The sequence below is a fragment of the Pinus tabuliformis genome, chromosome 5_1, assembly GCF_031772625.1.
Source record: "Pinus tabuliformis cultivar Carrire ecotype Pingquan chromosome 5_1, CPIR1, whole genome shotgun sequence".
Taxonomy (NCBI): Eukaryota; Viridiplantae; Streptophyta; class Pinopsida; order Pinales; family Pinaceae; genus Pinus; species Pinus tabuliformis.
The window spans coordinates 931,634,235-931,654,682 of NC_142305.1; the positions used below are offsets into that span (position 1 = coordinate 931,634,235).

The window sequence follows — 20,448 nt, forward strand, 5'->3', positions numbered from 1 at the left end:
AAGTTCCTTCCTAGAAAAGCAAGACCAAGGACGTTGTCATCAAGATTCTAAGGTGATCTCTCTCTCGTTGAAGCAAGATCCTTACCATTGAAGACATCATCAAGAAGTCATCATTGATCTTCATCAACAAAGACTCCACCATCAAAGGATCCAAAGAGATCTCCCTCTCTATGAGATCAAGGATCATTCTTGAAGAAAACTATCTTCATCAAGGAGAAGTTTTCTATTTTCTATATCATCATCAACATCAAGGAAGCAAGGAGCATCCTATCAAGTAAGTATATTTATGTCCACATCTGAATCTGTCAAAATGTCTTTTTGCAAGGAAAGCAACAAATTGGTTGGGGCTTCAAACTATCTTGCATGGAAGAAAAGGACAGATCTGAATCTCATTGAAAATGAGGTTATGGAACATGTCAAAGGATCAATCACCAAACCAGCAAAGGAAGATGCTCAAGCACTTGCAAAGTATATGAAAGGGGAAGTTAGGGCTCAAAGGATTCTCATAGAATCCATCAAGGATCCCCTCATCCCATATGTATCAAAACTCGAAACTTCAAAAGAAATCTATGACAAACTGGTAGAGTTGTATTCTGTAAGCACTGTTGAAGAAGTCATCTCATTAAGGCAAGAACTCTACAAGCTAAAGATGTCAAGGGAAGATGGAATAGCCTCATACTTTATGAGGATATCTTAAATCAAGGATCAACTTCGATTTGAGTGAAGTCATGTCTGATAGAGAAACGACTACAGTTGTACTAAATGCACTACCAAGGGGTGGGGTGACTTTACTTCAAGTATTTATGGGAAGAAAGAAGCTACTCCATTCCAGGATCTATGGTCACTGTGCAAGATTGAAGAATCTAGACTAAAGGCCAAATCTAATGTGGGAGCAAGTGAGCAAAATCAAGCTTATGCTACAATGACAAGAAGAAAGGGAAAATTTGGGAAGTCTGGTTCTCGGAAAACGAAAAGGGACACGGCTAAGATTCAATGCTATGGATGTCAAGAACATGGGCATTACAAAAGAGATTGTCCTAAGCTTGAGAAGGAAAATAACAAAAGAGGTAGAGAAAAAGCACATATCATTGAAGAAGTAGAGGAAGCTGAAAAGAAGAAGTCCAAGAAAGAGGAAGTAAGAGATCTTTACTATGACTAAGAGAGTCTTCCTCACCTAATTTCTTTTCATAGTTCCTGAGTCTTCTGTTGGAAGATATGGATATCATGATTCAATAAGAAATATGATGGGATGCATCATGGCATCATAGAAGCATTGAAAACAAGAGCTCGTGACATCATCATAGAGAAGCATGAAAGATGGTTGAAGCATGGCAGTCAACTATGGAATGATATAGCTCTTGGAAACCTCATTTGTAACATAGGTAGCACTTATGGAAAAGAAAGAAAAAAGTCATCTAGTACAAGCCTCATCATACATCTGTCAAAAGGGAACATCTGTTGGATGGGGATACTCCAGATCCTCAAAATTCTCTGATGGAATCTTCATCGAAAGGTTCATCGATCAAGAGGGGAAGCAACTGTTTCATCAAGAATTTCAAACTTGTGGAATTCATGGGATGATGGTATGATGGCATAAAAGGTGAAGCAGATCAAGGGATTGAAACTCTTTTCAATCAAGGAAGCTGTTGACGGAAGTCTGGATGACATAAAGGAAAATGAGGTATGTATGCTTACATTCGATTTTGTAAAAGTCATGTTGTATGGTTGCAGATAACATGGATCAATGCTCTATCTTGAGAGCATAATCGAAAGAAAGGATCTCCTCCTTCAAAGGGATGCAGGAATGCATGGGTCACACATACACTGGATGAAATCAATATAATATGTGCTCATATGTAATATGAGGTGGTTGACAACAATTGGAGGAAATCTGATTGGAAGTTCCTGGAAATGAAATGTGTGAAGAAAGGAAGAGATCGTGGGATATGCAACCATGAAAAAGGCAATCAACATCCAAAGACGAAGAGATCTGACTAGGATATCTCCAAGAAAGATATGTAGACTCTGATGAAGTCTAAAAAAGAAAGAGACCCTTGACAATATATATCTTTGGGAGATGTGTCGATATGTATGCAGGATATTGATGCAATCTAGAAGATGTCATGATGAAAGACCATCAGAAAGGTAATTATAATTTAAGTGTCCATTTCTTATTTTTGAACAAATATCTGGATGGGCTTATGCAGGATTGCCGAGGGAAGATCTATGGATGTCTTCCACCACTGATCCCCATGTAGTAGGATGAAAGATCCTTAAGGAAATGTGGCATGAAGAAGGCAACATGGCATAAAGGAAGGCCAGATATGAACTGATGTCTTCCACCATCGATCCCCATGTAGTAGGATCTTTCATGGCATGAAGGAAGGCCAGATATGAACTAATGAATCACTTTCCTATGAAAGGAACAATGACATGATTGACTCATGGACGAAAGTGATGGATGGTCTATGCCCTACGAAGAAGTCCCAAAACATGAAGACTCCTGAATAAAGAAGAGAAGTTCATGACATTGTGAGGAGGAGTTCTTCAAGCAGTTGGTTGTCCCATCATCTCCACCTGAGGAGTTGTTGTAGGTCCCTAATTAAGAGGGAGCCTGGAAAAAAGTTTCATACTTGGTAGAAACTTGGAAGCAAAATTCCTAAGCCAAAAGGGAGCTTAGGTACATTCCTTCCGTAGGAATGAGTACATTCCTTTATTGGAATAGATATGTACTCCCTAATTAAGAGGGAGAGATAGACACATTATTCTTGTCTTCACTTGGGATGAAAGAATGGAGGATTGGGTAAACATCTAGCATCCGATGCTCTTTGAGGATGAGTTAGGGCATCCAAGATAAGAGTAGTCGTAGAGGACCAATATTCTTTGAGGATTGGGAATCCAAGATAAGAATAGCTCTGGTGGAACACAACTTGAGAACTCGGGTGGGGTATGTTCCGAGAGAGACAACGATGAGGGTGCTTATACATCATTGGTCTTGACAACACTGAGCTCGGAGCTTGTGGAGAGATAATTGTTAGTCAAGGCTTTGCTATGTAAAAATGTTGGTTTGTATGATGCTAAACAGATGGGTTACCAATCCGACTCTTATAGCAGAATTCTTCAGATTGAGAATGACCAAGTACCATTATGAATACCTCCCTAGTTAAGAGGGAGTGTTGAAAAGTGTAACTAGGTTCGGTCTTCATAATGACATGTGTAATTGTGATTTTATGTAATTGATGAAAAGAAGAAAATAAAATTATTTTTGTAGTACTTGAATCATGGGTTTCATGATCAAGGAATTTTATTTTAGTTAAGGTTCCCATTGTGAACCTTTAGGTTTTGTCATCTAGTCATAAAAGTCAATTTGAGTCAATGTCATGTATGAAGGACCCTTCTTGGGCATGTTACATTTTTGTATGAGTCATTAAATGTATAAGAAGGCCCTCCAAGACCAAGCAAAGACACCTCCTACAAGTCGGCTACAAGATGGAATAAAAGGTCTTCACCAAATGACATGTCAGCTCACCCTCCAACAAGTCGACCTAATTGATGGGGAAACAACTATAAATAGGGCAGTTCAGATTTCATTTGGAGCAGAGAATTTTGATCAAGCAAGTCTAAAATCAAGAAGTGCGAAGATCACTTAGGAAGGAGCCTAATCATCAGCGAAGAGAAGAAGAAGAAGAGCAAAGTCCTTAGCATCATTTTCGGATTTGTTTTGGGTTTGTTTTAGGGTCGTTCTTTTGTCACACGTGCGAAGAAGAAGGGGATCATCTACTGCAGGATGGCTGAGAAGGTTATAGTCATCCAAGGTTACCGACTTGGGAGAAGGACAAGTCAAAGGGAAGCCAAGTTATCAAGAAGAAGTCTCCTTCTAAAGTGAGGATAGTTAAGGGTCAAAGTTGGTCAACTATATGAGCTAGGGTTTCTGATTTAGAACCGAAAGTTGTAGACCTAAATCAAGGGGCCGAAATTCTGAAGGATAGTCGAGAAAGAAGAAGAAGTAAAGGGTTTGACTATCGTTGACTCAAGGAAGAAGAGGAAGCTTTGTGTCTTGGTCTTGGAGTGGCAAATAGGTCAAGGGTCTTGGTCTTGGTATTCGTCAATTGAAGTCTCTATAAGAAGAAGAATTTGTTCGGGTTTTCCTCTCAAGTGGGAGAGGTTTTGGCCCTGGCTGATAGCCTATATTTTGTGTCTCTTGTCTCTTTATGGTTTATGCATTGGTAGTTGTTTGATGAAGAATAACACTATAATAATATAAGTAAAAGAAGATCCTAATCTAAGAAGTAAAAAGCATTCACAAGCAGTTATTAAGAGAAGAGAAATCACTTAACCTTGATGCCCTAGATTTCTCAACATAAGGGCCTCCTGCATGTAAACGGGTAGACATCTCTTGTCTAAGTACCTAAAGAAACTGGATTGCATCTAGATCCCCCTGAACAAACAATCAAATCTCCCACGAATCTCATAATAAATGGGGCAATGGAATATGAAGTGCTCCTATGTCTCAACCTCATGAAGATGACATAGCTCACAGATCCTCTCTACATGTATAGTCGAGTGATCAACCTCAACTCGAAGTCTATGTGAACCCGTTCAAAACTAGCCTAGGAGGACGCGAAGAGAGTGTGCCCCAATGATGTGTATTTGAGTTGGATAATGAATTTGTACTCACCTCTATGAAGTGTCTAGCACAGAAGGCCATCCTTAAAGGTAACCTACACTGAGGGTTTGTCCAAATGACCTAAACAAATTGTTTGTATATGTCATCCTAGAGGATCCTATTCAACTTCTGTCTAGTAGGTAGGAGGTGCCCAGGTGCATTCATGGAGTATCTAAAAGGAGGAAGTTGATCCATCAAAATACCAATGAACTCCAAAAGGTCTAAGATCCATACAAGCCAACACCTAGTATGACCATGAGGTTAGATAAGGCAATGGACTTTGATGAGCAATGCATAGTTATGGGTACCAATCTTGACTCGTCATTGAATTCATGAAACACCAAATGTAGGGCAAAATGTGAAACCAGGCAAAAAATAGCCTCAAACCGAAAGGGACAAGCACCAAACTCTGCAAGGATAAAGTGTTGGGGCACAATCTGTTTGCATCTAATAATGTGTCCAACGAGAAGAGTTTGTACACTCACAAATACAGGCCAATTAGTCTCCAATATACAAGGTCCCCTAACCTTTGAACCATAGAGTACTGTGGGTCAAATAAGGGAATCCATAAGAGACATCTTGGATAGAATGTCCTAAAAATAATGGTGAAACCATTGTCTCTCAAGAGCAGCTAAGGATCCATAACCCTTGTTTACACAAGGTTGACAAGCATGTCCAAGATTGAAGGGAGGCTTTAAGAATTGTACCCCCAAATAAGTGCAAATGTTGGTGACTTGAATCTCCTCTCCCCTGAAAAAGAAATGGTGGTCTAATAGAGTCTTCTTCGAAGCAATGAAGATCATCACCTTGGTTTTACCCAGGTTGACCATCGAATGTCGAAGATCACAAAAAGGTGTCAGAGCATTTAGTTGTCTTTGCTCAACCCCTCTGAAGCGAGTCCTAGAGTACAACATCATCAGTGAAGAGCAGGATAAATAGCAAGACCTAGTAGAGGAGGCACCCATCATTGTCCTAGATATGATCCTGCAAAAGGACTCAAGCTCATTTGTGTGGATACCAAAAAGGATGGGGTATCGGGGGGCACCCCTGTTTGGCCCCAATGGTACTCATGATAAAGTCGAACATCCCATGTGCAATGTGGCGATGACCATGAACCGACCTGTACAAGCACATAATGGCAATCAAGGGTGTCTCAGAAATATTGATGGCTCTGAGTCTCTAGAATAAGGCCTCGCGGGGAATAGAGTCGAAATCATTCTGGAAGTGTACAAACCAACAACAGACTTTCTAAGAGCGATGGCACGCCTCAATGATGGCCCATAGCGTAAGGATATGGTCAATGGTCTGATGTGCTAGTGGAAGCCCTACTGGTCCACTAGCTCTAAGGAGTCTCCTTTTAAGCTCCCAAAAGAGCTTCATATGAAGGACTATAACATAGAGCTCGGAGAAGGTGTGGCCCACCATAATTGTTCTATGGTTATTTGGATCTACACTAGGATCGGATTTATGGCTTGAGCGAATAGTGTATGTGACTATTACCCTCGAAAAGTGGGTAACCGAAAAGAGAAAATTGTTCTCCTCATTTGACAACGATCTAACTAGTGTCCTTCTGATGGACTTTAGATAGATTTATACCAGATTTCTCTACCTATTGCTCCAATCAGTTCTCTTACCCATCTAGCATTCTTCTTGAACGAAGGTGGGTCACCTATCAACAAGTACTCTAACCATTTTAGCAATCATGTGTGTGCATTTAATGTTAAGGGCATATTAAAATGAATCACAGAGCAAACTAGATGATTGACCATTCCTGATTGTATCCTAGTCCCAACACTTCACCTGGGAGGTTAGCCTTTGACCCTAGTCCAATGGGACCTCCTTTGAGACCTCATGGCGTAGGAAGGGCACTAATAGGGGGCACTAGTTGATATAGCATGTCCATGATAGTCCATACTTACCACTTTCCATCCTTCCCTATTAGTCATCTTCAACTTTTGGGTTGATTGTCATTGGTCATTGGGATTGGCACCCTATATCCACATCCTTGAGTCAGGGCCCAGAAACTTGGCCCCAGAGGTTGATGCAGCTGAAAGAATGATAAAAGCATATAAAACCACAATGGGAAGAAAATGTAAAATGCAAAAGATGGTTGGGACTTGTTTAGCATGTGGGCAAAAGCCTAGCATGAACTCCACCCCACTCATTAGCCATCACCTAGTTCCTCAACATTTAATGTTTCATCTTAAGTACAGGAACCATTGAATGTCCCAATCCCAATGAGCGAGAAACAGTTACATCTTTAAGGAGTATTGGAAAAAAACAAAGCAAGCTTGGACTCCTAAGCTATGCACCAAAGAAAGATAAATATCATTGAAGTAAAAGGTGCACCAAAGGGGTGGAAAAAGCAGGCCAAGGAAAGGAGTAACTCATGCCTCCATGATTTCTCCCTCCTTACATCATTATACTCAAAATGTTAGAGCTCCATTAGTTGGTCTCATGATTGTGGCATCTTCCTTCAAGTATTTCCCACTTGACCACATAATCACATGCACCTATGTATTGATGGGTCTACCTAGGACATGTCACTGCCCTTGGGGCTAGGAACACCTAATAGGGTTGTTGACATAATCATCCCTAACATCAATGAGGTAACTTGTTTACAAATATTGAGCTAGTTAGACATTTGAAGGAATGTTTTGTGTGAAGTATTTTTATGTTGATATGGTCCATTATAATGCTTTAATAGTTTTGTGTCCCTAATGATGTTGATCTAACTTGATCTTCAGAGGTTTGTTCAAGTGGTATCACACATGCAACAAAGATCCCTTAAGGGATGGCTTGTCTCCTTTCCAACACATTCTAGAGGATTCTTTGCCCCATTCTAAGAGCAAATGTGACCTTGTAGCCCCAATATTACCCCTCTAGAGATAAGCATTGGGCCTTGAGCAAATTCCACATGGTTCCACACCTCTTCATGTATCATGTACCTCTATATGTTAAAACGCTAACCCAGGAAGCTTGGGCATTGGTTTCATTGATAATGTGCCCTAATGGACCCAGGTTGCCCCTAGGTTGACCTTAACCCTGTTTGATGAACGTTACCTTGTTCCAAAGCCCATATGAGGATGGATGTCACCGAGATGACTTGGAAGGGCTATCACACCATGCCTTGATGCCAATACCTACCATAGATGATGACACGTCATCCCTACGTGCCCTAGGAGGGTGACGTAAGCCTCTTTGCTAATGATGTCATGGTGGAGGAAGTTCCTTTTGGAAATGCACCCATACACTGATGAATTATTGGAGTGAGGAGCAGTCAATGGACCATTTCAACACTTACTTGGTGCAGATTGATCATTCTTTGAGCATGACATCATGAGAGTCTTATTTCCCACAAATGTGGGCTATTTTGAAATTTTTATTATGTTTTTGAGTTATCTCAAGGTTGACTTGTGACCTTTGACCTAGGTGAACGCTCAAGTAATTTTTTTTAGGGCTTTTACTTGTAAATTAATGAAAAGTGACTTGGTTACCCTCATATAAATAGAGGGGAGTCATTTTCATTTAACCATCATCATCATTCATCACATTTCTCTTCTCTTAAGAAGAATGCACTAGCTACTTTTCTTCCTCTACTTGGACGCAATATGATATTTATGAAGCAAATTGTCTTGGGAGGGAGATATGTGCATGGGGAGACTTCTTTGGGATTGATTAAAGTGATTCTTTTGGAATGGTGTAAGTTTCAAGCTAATTTTCTTCCACGTTTTATATTATGTGAATTAGGGTTTTCTATGTATGCCATATTAAAAAATGCAATATATTTCCTTCAAATATTTATTTCTCATGATATGTAATTTTTTTTGCAAGGATCCTTCAAGAGAACTTTGTTATATGCATCTCTTGAACTTAAAATCTCCCACATAAAGAAGTCATTGGGGTTTCAAAGTAGAGATCTTCATTCTCTCACCCTCTTCATCAAAGGCCCTCTTCATAGATCTTGCCCTAAATGACTCCATTGCCCAATTAGATCAAGGCACTAAACTATAGGTGTGATCAAACCCCTAATTTCTCTTTTTCCCTCTTTCCTTGGTAACTAGGATTAGGGTTAGGTTAAATTTGCATTTTCAAAAAATGTATATTTATATGTTATTTCCCTAGTAAAGGAATTGCATTTAATAAACTTGAAAAAGGTAAAATTTAGCATTAATTGCATCTTAAAACCCTAAACTAGGGCATATGTCATCTTACTTATTGTTGTTTTATGCATTTTCAGCCATCTAAATCTAATGTTCACTTGACCCTAGTTTTCCTTTCTCATAGCCTATTGATGCTTTGTTGATCTTATCCTTTATAGGCTACATTCTAGAGTTGCTATATGCCATCATGCACCCTAAATCTACATATCTTACACACCCTGACTTATAACAACACTCTTCTAAATTACATAGGTCTTAAGGAAGCATACTAGAACTTTGGGCAACTCTTATCTTAGCCTTTCTAGGCTATGTAGGTACCTCTCCTCAAATCATTGGAACATGTATCACCATTGCACCCTCATTAGTTGAATATCTTTCTGGTGATCTTTATAGAGAAGCCTCCCTTATGCAATTAAATTCACCACTAAACAGTTGGAGAGAATCCACCAAGGTGATAGTGGCGGTTGATCTCTTGTTTCCAACTTTCCATAAGACCTAGGTCGCCTAGTGGGGCTTTGCACTAGGCCTACTAGATTTTGTAGTAACAGTTACCAATCCTATGGAAATCTTGTACAAACAACATGGTTAAACAAGTCAGCTAAGTGGTAATATAGGGCATGAAGACCATGCTTGAAGAACTCTACTTGGAACCCTTCCTCGTCTACTACTTTGTTGGTACTCATCTCCCAAATAGCCTCCTGGATATCTCAATATGAGAATAAATAGAAAAAGTTGGGGAGGGGTGAGCTAGATCTTGGCCTATCAATGGGCATCATATAGAGTGGAGGTATGGGAAAACATGGAATCTGGATCGAGATCAAGCGGGAGGGAGAAGTGATGAGGGAAGGTGTGCCAAAAGTTTTTGAGGGTATGGTGAAGGGAAGCATGCAATTCACATCTCTTATGTAAGATTAAGAGGCATTTCTTGTGGTAGAGGAGGTGTTGATAGGAAGCTTTAAGGCAAAGATAAGAATAATGATCATCGGCATGTCTAAGCTAGTGATGGAGAGTTTTGTGATCTGCATGATACCACCATTTCATGGGGCATGAACTAGCTCTTGGGGAAATAGAAGTGGGTCGAGTGATGTGAGGGTAGAGAATTATGGCATGGATAAGGGTGTTCATAAGAGATATCTTGGACAATATGTCCTAAAAATGGTTCTGAAAACATGGTCTCTCGAGAAGGGTTAAGGATCCATAACCTTGTTAACTCAGGGCTGAAGGGCATGCCACATGCTAAAACAAGGTTGTATCCCTGAGTAAGTATAGGTGTTGGTGATCTCAATCTCCACCCCTCTAAAAAAAACAATGATCCAATAAGGTCTTCTTCAACCCATTGAAGATCGTGACCTTGGTTTTACCTAGAATGACCATCCACTAATGAAGGTCACAAAAAAGGACTAAGGCAGCTAGTTGTCTTTGCAACCCCTCTAGAGATAATGCCAAGGGGACACATCATCAATGAAAAGCAGGATAGATATCAAGGCCTGGTGGAGAAGCCACCCATCGCCATCCTAGATGTGTTCATGCTGAAAGGACTCCAACTCATCAATGTAGATGTTTTCCAAATATCCATTTGATTTGTACAAGAAACATAATGGTATTAGAAAGTCTCATTCACTTGCTTTCTCCTTCTCTCTACTTCCTATATGGGACAAATGATCTTGTCCCACGTGTGATTTTCTTGCCTTCAAAGATCTTAAAGTCATGTTCTCAAAACAACATGAGCCCCCTACTCAAAATTCCTAACAATGCTAGCTTGTTAATAAAATACCTCAAGACCTAATGAACCACATAGAAAAGGAACTTGTTAGCAAGAAAATAATGTTGAAACTTCTACAACACAAATATCATACCTAACACTTCTCTTTATGTCATCATATAAATCTTCTCTATTGACACTAGCTTCCTATTGACAACACATATTGGATGGTCCACATCTTTATCTCCTAGTTTTATTATGATAGCTCTAGTTGTTGTCCCTAAAGCATCCACATGGAAATGAACAAACACCAATCAAAATCTCAATATTGACACACAATCTTGTCTTCCGATGTCTCAAATGTTGTCTAACATTTTGCTGTCCAGTTGAATGTCATGTAAAAGCAGCTCCATATGGTTTGTGATACCTTCGTATCCTTTAACAAATTTTCTATAATATCCAATTTGTCCAAGAAAAGACGTTACCTTAGATTAGTTCATCGGAGGCTCTAAGTTGTCGATAACCTTTACCTTGTTACGGTCCATCATCATTCCATCCTTTAGAATGATATGCTTGAGCAGTTTTTTCCAAATTGCAATAAAAACTGAGACTTCTCTAGATTCAAGGACACACTTGTGCCTCTATGCCTACACAACATTACTCTCGAGTCTGCCAGATGATGGTCTAATCAGCCAAACAGTGCCTAATAATCCAAATACACTTCCAAGGACCAATAGATGAAGTCATTGAATATGTTTATTGTTGTCATAGCAAAGCATGGCAGTGCATTCATGAGTCCAAATGGCATCCCTCTATATGCAAGTCTCCCCACACTATTGCAAATGTCGTGAGCAGTTGGCCCTTCTCTGTGCTGGACACCTTATTATACTTTGAGTAATCATACAAGAACGAATAAATCTCGCATCCGGGTCCTACTTCAAGTACTTCCTCCTTGAATGGGGCTAGATGTGGATCTCTAATTCTTACCCAATTCAACCTTCAAAATTCCAAACAAAACAGAAGCTTCCCATTCTTCCTTGTCACCACTATCAAAGACACATTCACTTTCCCAAATCACATAAATAACTCCTGCACCCAACAACTTCTTCAGCTCTTCTGCTACCTTTGCTTTGTATTTGGAAATCCTTTTGTACAACCTCTACCTTGCTGGCCCTGCATCCAACTGCAATTCAATTCTTTAACTCCGGGTATTCATTCAGATTACCCTTTAAATCATGATAACTATACCTAACTATATTTGCTAACTCCTTCAAGAACAAGACTACTTCAGCCAGTCCTGCGGTCCCGAAAAATAACGAATTTCTATGTACCTTTGTCCTATCCCACAGTGCATTCATTGCACATTAATCATGAAAGATAAACAATGATAAATAACATATATTCAACGAATGTGAATATGACACAATGATAATAATCTCCTCCCATTGTATGAGAGTGAGACACATCCAGTTCTTGATATGGGCACACATCAGCAATGCAAACACTCACATACAAGAACAGAAAACCCAAGAGAGAGAGTAAGCATGCAAGTATAAAGGCGGTTCCTACAAGGTATACATATGTACACTATATATTATATTATGCATGTCATATTATGTGTATATAGAAGTACAAAATTGTTGCAGAGAGATCAAGTTTGACCAAATCTCCTTGGATTACAATAATATATATTATAAACACGACTAGGTGAGTCATCCAGTTTGATAAAGTCACCTATGACAGTTATTATTTACAATGAGATAAAGCAAGATAAAGTGCAAGGTGATAATTAAAATTATAATACACAACCTAACTAATTCCACTCGGAACTTAAGGACTCAGGCTCATGAGTTCTACTACTTGTGTTTCTACTGCACATGCATTTATATATTCTTAAAATTGTTTCCCTCATTGCCATAAAGGATGGAGTATAATAAAGGATAAATATTGATGACAGCCACAGAATGATAAATCTCCTTCAGAAGCTCTTATGTCAGATAAGTGACAATACAGCCTCCTCACTATTTCCGATGCAACCAACTGTGAATCAGTGAATAGTGAGAACTGACACTTCTTTCATTATCATCAAATTGTGTGTGTGCGTGTGTAAATAAGAGAGACTGAGAAATATAGACTCCAGATCTATTGTGTAGATCAGGAAAGAGTGTCATTTAACACAACCACGTCTTCGTCATCTTGATATATCACTATTGACAATCAGGCAATGACCCAATTAAATCATTGAAAGATGCATGCTTGATTGATGAAGCCTTCTTTGGTAGTAATTCAGTTGCAACCATTTTTGCCAATTGAGATGCAAATTAATTGGGCGCAATACGCCTTTGAATTCATGTTACCCTCAAAAAAGATTTTCTTCACATATGCTGAAACCGATTTCCCAGGCTCTTCTGATAATAAAACTTCTTGCAAAAAATCCGGTGAGTAATGGCAAGGGATATACGTTACATCAATAGATCTACTTCCCAGTTGCAGATAAATTAGAAAATTGAGTAATGATTAAGGGGGTACACTTAAAATCCATTGTCGATAAATTGGGGCATAGGAAGTTAATTTACATTTTCACAGATTAAGTGTGTGCATGTGTAGGAATTAATGGAGTATACTTTAAATCCATTGTCGATAAATTGGGGCATAAAAAGTTAATTTACATTTTCACAGAATAAGTGTGTTCATGTGTAGGAATTCTATCGAGGGAGGGCAAGACAAATTTAACAACACTCAACTGAATTTTATCTCGTTTCAAAAGGCCTAAACACGGAGCTGAAAATATTAGACAGAGCGAGAGATAGAGCAAATCCGTTTTGCTCAAACATATCAGAAAACTTTGTGACCAATTGAATACTTCACAGTAATAGGCAGGAGGATTCTCTCCATGTAATGAATGCAGAAGAAGGAATCAAGATGTACGGCCTGTCACATCTAATTTAACATTAATATATGAAAGAGTACCTGCAGTCGAGTAGCAGACAGGAGGATTCTCTCCATGTAATGAATGCAGAAGAAGGAATCAAGATGTACGGCCTGTCACATCTAATTTAACATTAATATATGAAAGAGTACCTGCAGTCGAGTAGCAGAGTGGGCATGGAGCTCAAGTGTGAGAGCAGAATTAGAGGCCGAGGTATGTGTGTGAAGATGGGGTAAGCTCTGAGGAATGCGCTGCCTCAACAGCTGGAGAGTACGTTGCAGAGATGTCGCTTTCTGATCCAATTCCCTCAGGTATGCTTCTTCTTCTCCACTGAATTTTGGCAACACGGTGTACTGCACACCATTACCATTCCCGTTCGCATTAGCATTTCCTCCAACGACATCTGCAGCCCAAGCCAGCAACCCCGCCATCCCCGCTTTGTCTGGGCTTACGATTATTACGGTTTAATATATATCCTGCAACCCTTCCATATTGTCGCCTCGTTAGATTACCGCGTCAACACTTTAAGCAACCGAGACCAATGCTTTCAGAATTAGTGCGGCCAATACGTCACCCAATTAGTTGTCCGATGAAAGAAAATGTAAACGTAACTTTAACACCGTAAATGACAGACGGTCCTCTGGTAAAGGAAATCCAATAAAAAGTCTAGCCTAACTATGCATAAATTTAACTGTATAAATTTCACCTGGAAAACCATGAAAATTTCAGTACGATTTTGATAGAATTTAGTGGGCAAATTTTGGTTAAGTTTCGAATTTTGGGTGTTCGAAGTTTTTAATGATCCTCAATCTATTTCTACCATCAAAAACAACATTCAACCATTCTTACTCTCAAAAATTTTAGAGAAAATAAAAACTAGTCCCTCAATTTTTGGCCAAATTGACGCATGGATATTGCAACTCATCCTTAAAAAAAAATTATATATTTTCTTTCTTCTCACTTTTTTTTTTATAATCATGATTACTTCACCATGTATATCAATATGTCAACCTAAAAAAAAATTATAATCATGATTACTGCACCATGTATGTCAATAGGTCAACCTAAAAAAGGGAGGTCTATAAAAAATAAAAATAAAAATAGACTACAAAAGCTAGAAAATCAAAAACAAGTTGAAGAAAATTACACCTTGAGAAACAAAATTAAAAAGTTAAAAGAAAAAACAAATAACAATTAGACCCTAAATATTACAAATATTAAATTAGACACCAAAACCATCAAAATGAATGAACAAGGTAATAAAGCTATATCATGAGCCCAATAAAATAGCCTTGAATCTTATAATTGCTAGTATAGCAGCATAGATCCATCTTAACCTCAGATCTACCAAGGGCCAGAGAAATCAAGTCTCTTGAAATGCAAACCTCTTTTTGAGTGCAAAACTTGAGGAAAAGTTTTCACCTTGGAAGATTTGATACCTTTCAACACTTGGTAGATTTAGAGTTAAAATGGATCTATGTTGGTTTTTACCTTACACAAAAAATTTATATATATATATATATATATATATATGTATATACCCCGTTTGTTATAATTTATCTCAAAAAAAATATTAAATATATAAGTTTTTCCTTTAACTATTTGAAATACTTATTGGTTTCCATGCTCTCAGACATACATAGTCATGTCTAGGATTTGCCATGAGACTTGTGGGGACCAAACCTCCCCACCTAACCATTGGATCACATCCTTGGGACTATAATTTTTGCAAGTCTATTTTAGTTTTGTAAGTATTCCAATTTCATGCAACATTTTACATATAATGTGATATGGGGAGGCTTTTGGGTTGATGGTTAATGGTAGTAAGTCATTACTTTTGTTTCAAACAGAGATCAGGAGGTGATAGAATTCATTGCAGGTATATTTGGTGTAAGTACCAAACCTCTGAGCGAGGGATTCACTTACCTTGGTTTTCATCTAAAGCCAAATAATTATAGGCTAGCGAACTGGAACTGGCTTCTCGATAAATTTCATCACAAACTACATGGATGGAATCACAGATGGCTTACATTAGGAGGGAGATATACCCTTACACGGGCGGTTCTCCAACAGATTTATGTGTATTGGGCACATCTTTTTGCACTCCCCTTGTTTATTATCTCCATAATCCGAAATATACTAGCACATTTCATTTGGGCAGGCAATAGGGAGACAATAAAATATCACTTAATCAAATGGGAAAAGATCACTCTCCCGAAAGAATTTGGTGGTTGGGGAATTCTAGATGTGAGAGTTTTTGGATGGGCGTTGCTAATTAAATCTCTATGGAGGGCTCTATTTCGAGAAGGCATATGGAGGGATATTATATTCGTGAAGTGCCTAAAAAGAAAGAGTGTCATAGATTGGATCTAGGAGGGCAACATTGGTAAAAAAATTGGATCATACATTTGTTCAAGCTTCCACAAGGTAAAACTTTGGTTTATTCAGAGGCTCGAATGGTCTTTCGGCAAAGGCAATTGCATTTTAATTGGGATTGATCAGGTACTGGGAGTTGATATATCCACACCCCTCACGGAGGACATAATTGACAAACTACATGTTAGGGGATACATATACTTGAAACAGGTAATACGGCATTGGTGCGAACATTTTCTTGTTTGGAAAGAAGCAGCTGATATTGGTTTGATCGAGCAAAGAGAAACAATATAGAATTGCTTCATCCAGGATCTCAAACAGGTGGGACTTTGTGTTAGGATCCTATAATTTATAGGATCAAATGATGATTGAATGATTTCTTTCAGTATTTCAGACTGTAAATAATATTGCATACTGCAAATGATTTCCTAAAAAAGATATATAAATAAAAATAAAAAATTAAAAGAGGGTATAAAAATAGAAAAAATAGAAAAAGAAAAAGAATTGATAAAAGAACCGCACAAAAAAAAATGTGAAAGTGATGTCAGTTGAAGTGCCACTAATAGTCCAATAATTTTGTAGAGAATAAATTCATGAAATTCTGTGCAGCTTGTTTAAAATGTCACAATACTTCTTCTTTTTTGAAACATACAGTTTAACCATGTTCAAACAAATTTCAATTTATGTCAATTAGATTAGGTTGAATAACTTAGCCAAACAGTGTAATCTTGACTGAGATTAGATAAGCAGAATAGGTGAATAAATTAATCCAACATTTTAATCTAGATTAATGTAGTTGTTAGATTAGTTTAGTTGTTTGAATAGATATTCTTAGTCCTTTAAAATGGAAAAATAAAATAGGGTTTGCACTCTCAAATGCACCATAATTGGTTAAGTTACATTAGTTTAGGAAAAAGTTGATTTATTATGTAAATGGTTCTTATGGTCATTTGTCCAAAGTTTGGACCTTATAGTAAAAATGTATGCGAAATATAATGTTTGATCCCGCTGGCGGTAAACCATGCACAAGTTCGCACCACCGATCGCACTCACCTTTACATCCAACTGCTTTAAAGTTTTTTCGGGCGCCCCCCCCCCCGCTATATTTCTCTTTAGCGACGAGGGTGGGGGAGAGGGGGGTGTCCGAAAAGCGGTTTCTTCGCTGCTACATGTCCATCCCTCCTGATTTCAAACCCACCACCCCTAATACCACAAACAGTTCCAACCCCCCTCCGAAAGTGGTTTCCTCCATTCACGCCGCAACCCGCCTTCCCGGTTACGTCACCCCCCACTCCACTACCACCACGTATCCCTCTACCTATCACTTCCCGCCAACAGTCTCGCACCTCCATCCGCCTATCATGAGCCGCCACATTAATGACCGTTACACCAATTTTGTTGTAGCTCCCTCCCGTTGTTGAGTAAATGCCCTCGAACATCCGTTTATCCAACGATCCCGCTCTAGTTATGAATCTATAAAGATCCATTTCTCCCGCACTCACATCCCTTTCTCATTTTCCTATTGTTACACTGCTCCCAAGCCCTCTATCTTCTTGCCTATCCAAGACTGTTTACAGAGGAGCTCCACCCAAGTTTTTTCCCGCGAAATTTACTATGACCCTCTGTAATTCTCGACCTACCATACTTTGTAATTTCATTTTGTTACCATGATGGCCCCCAAAACTGCCACTGTGGTAAACCCCATGCTCACTCCCCCTCAAAAAATAATCACAAGAATTCAGTTTTACAGAGTTTATTGATTAGTTTGTGTATCGAGCAACTTGTTTGTTGAGTGGCCAGCAGATTCCAAGAATCAGTGAGGATATTCAGAAAGTGTTGCATCTCAGTGAATAGGTGAAGACAGGAGATTGGTACCTATACCAATCATTTACAGAGATCAGAGTTTATGGCTCAGAGCTACCACCATATAAGCTGCCCAAGTACCTTCCAATGAGGATATTTTCCTTGGAGTACATCAGGCAAATAATCCACTCAGACAACATCCATTTTGTGGCAGCTAAGAAGAAGTCTCAATTTAGAATTAAGACACAGATAGGACCTTTTATCTGTAACAGTAGAGCAACAGGAGAGGAAGTAGACCTCCTGCTGAAACAAATGAATTTCCCTCTTAGCTTTACATGGTCTTATGACCCCTTTGGGGTAATTTCTAAGCTAAGAGTGGAACAGAAGGCAACTCCCTATGTGCATACCCAAAGACCAAAAATAGAGAAGTACATGAACCAACAAAATTGGGTAGAGAACACATTGCAGGAGGCCAAAGAGCAGGTGCTTTCCAGGATTGCCTCAGAGACTCCTATACCTAGAGAAAAGACCGAGAAGAGACCAAGAGAGGAGGACTCTCCTTCAGTCACAAAAGTCTCAGCCAAAGAATTCAAGATCTACACAAAGAAGACTAAGACAAGTTCTAAGATAAACTTCCCACTTCTGGAGGGAACACAGGGAACCATTGTACTCTCTGGACTTCAAACTTTGAAGTTTGACAACAGTACCATTGATTCTCCATCATCCTCGACTACTAAAGGATTCTAGCTACAACATGTCACACACCAGAGACAATCACAAAACAAAGGCAGTTGAATATTTCTAGAAATATAAGGAAATTAAACAGAGGAATGAAGCCCTTCATGACAACATTTTTGCTCAATTCAAGAAGCAGTCTTCCTCAATCCAACACAGGCTCATTTCTGCATATGACACAAAAAAAGAAAGAATGCATATGGCATTCTTACAGGCACAGGTTCCAAAACCAAAATCAGCAGCTAACTTCAAGTAGACTACCCTTGAGTTTGAGGCAAAGGATGTTCATCCTTTGGATCAAATGGACGTGCACAGGCAGACAGGAGAAATGTTCTACTCAACCTTCACACAGACTGTCGTCACTTCTTCCAAACTACAGCTTTCCTTGAACAATGTTCAATCTCAGCTTAAGCTAGAGAAAGTTTCCTCTCTTGCTAAAGACAATGGAATTAAATATTTGGAGGAAATGGTGATCAAAGTAGGTTTTGATTCTGGTAATTCAAAGGCCATGGAAGAAATTATTAAGAAGAAGAATGCTAACATGGCAGCCTTGAAGAAGCAATTGAAGTTGCCTGCGACTGAAGATCCCGAGGCAAAGGAGTTAGGAGAGATAGAGTTACAAAAAGAACAAATGTTGAAGCTACTAGTGGAGCAGAGTGCATAGATGAAGGAGATGGAAGCAGAGATGGACAAATTGATCAAAGATAAGGAGCATAGTTCACAACTAGCAGTGGTTCCTCTTGATGCAGTAAAAATTGCATCCCTACTTCAAACAAGAATTCCTACAACATCTAAAACATTAGGAACATCCTCTTCTACAGTACTTCCCACGTCAACTGTTGATGATTCAATTAAGTTGGCCAAATCCCTAGAAAACATGTCTATACAGGGATAAGAAATAAAGAAACTAAGACAGGATGTGAAGACCTTATAGGAGCAAAATACAAGATATGAGAATTCCCTCCTAACAGAAGTACAAAAATCCCAGACCTTTTCCCAGAGATTGCAGCAGATCGAAAAAAGCATTGCTATGGGAAATACCTTGGCCTAGATCAAAGAAAATATTTGGAAATGAATCAATGAAGATATGATAGATATTTTTCCTTCAATACAAATTATATTTGAGCAGCAGGAACTGATTGAAAGATATACTGGAGCCATTGAAGAAGTCAAAAAACAATTGGGTGACAAACGCAGTGAAGCTATTGAGCTTATCAAGTTCCTCAACTCTAAAAACAAACAGGAATTAGAAGAGCTAGATATTGAAGATAGAACAAAAACTATATTGGAAGTCAAGAAGGTGCTGACTAAGAGAAATTTGGTGAGGCAGCTTGAAGAAAAGTGTTAGGCACTGGACATTGGCGTACATAGATTCTTCAACAAGCTAGAAGCCCTTTACAAAAAGGGACTTTCTAATTTATTGGTGATAAATGGTAAGCTCAATATGTGGTCCGATTATAGTGAGAAATTAGTGATCAAGGCTAAAGACAGTTCCAAATTTACAAGTGGAAGAATCAGCATGACAGGAAAAGCAATCTTGGAAGCGTTGGCATATGACCTGGACATTCAGTATGAAATTAATCACATATTCATTTCCAAACCAACATTTGTTAAACACACTGAAGTGGATGAGGTTTACAAAAAGTTACTGAAGAAAACTATCCCGAGTGAGCAGCATTGGGATAAATTATGTGAATTATTGGAGTAAATAGTGGATTTGGTTGTGCAACTCAGCATCAACAACACAACAGGATTCGAAGGGCCAGACAGTCAAAAATTCCACAAATTGAGTCCCAACACTTCAAACAGTTTGAATTTTCCTAAATATTTGTAATAAGTTACATAGATTCAGTTTAGGAATTCCTAAATACATCCTAGTCGGTTTGACGGGATTTTTTTGTAAATGTCTTGTAAATACTTCTATTTTTGATGTATCAAGGGTTGATTTATACGTGGATTTTTGCATTCCATAACACTATTGTACTATTTTCATTCAATGGGTTGATCAGTAATAAAAAGGACATTCTTCACAAGATTCATGTGTTAGATTGTATGGTGATGTGCTTCTTTCACT

The 20,448-nt window shown here is 38.6% G+C and overlaps 1 protein-coding gene across 1 annotated transcript in view; it reads right to left on the minus strand.

The window, feature by feature from the left end:
• Nucleotides 1–14,075, minus strand: part of LOC149167840 (golgin family A protein) — a 101,322-nt gene extending 87,247 nt beyond the window's left edge. Inside the window, exon 1 of the mRNA XM_089433187.1 lies at nucleotides 13,613–14,075. Coding sequence (XP_089289313.1) covers nucleotides 13,613–13,891 — 279 coding nt within the window. The 5' untranslated portion in view covers nucleotides 13,892–14,075. The remainder of the gene's footprint in view (nucleotides 1–13,612) is intronic.
• Nucleotides 14,076–20,448: the final 6,373 nt, after the last annotated feature.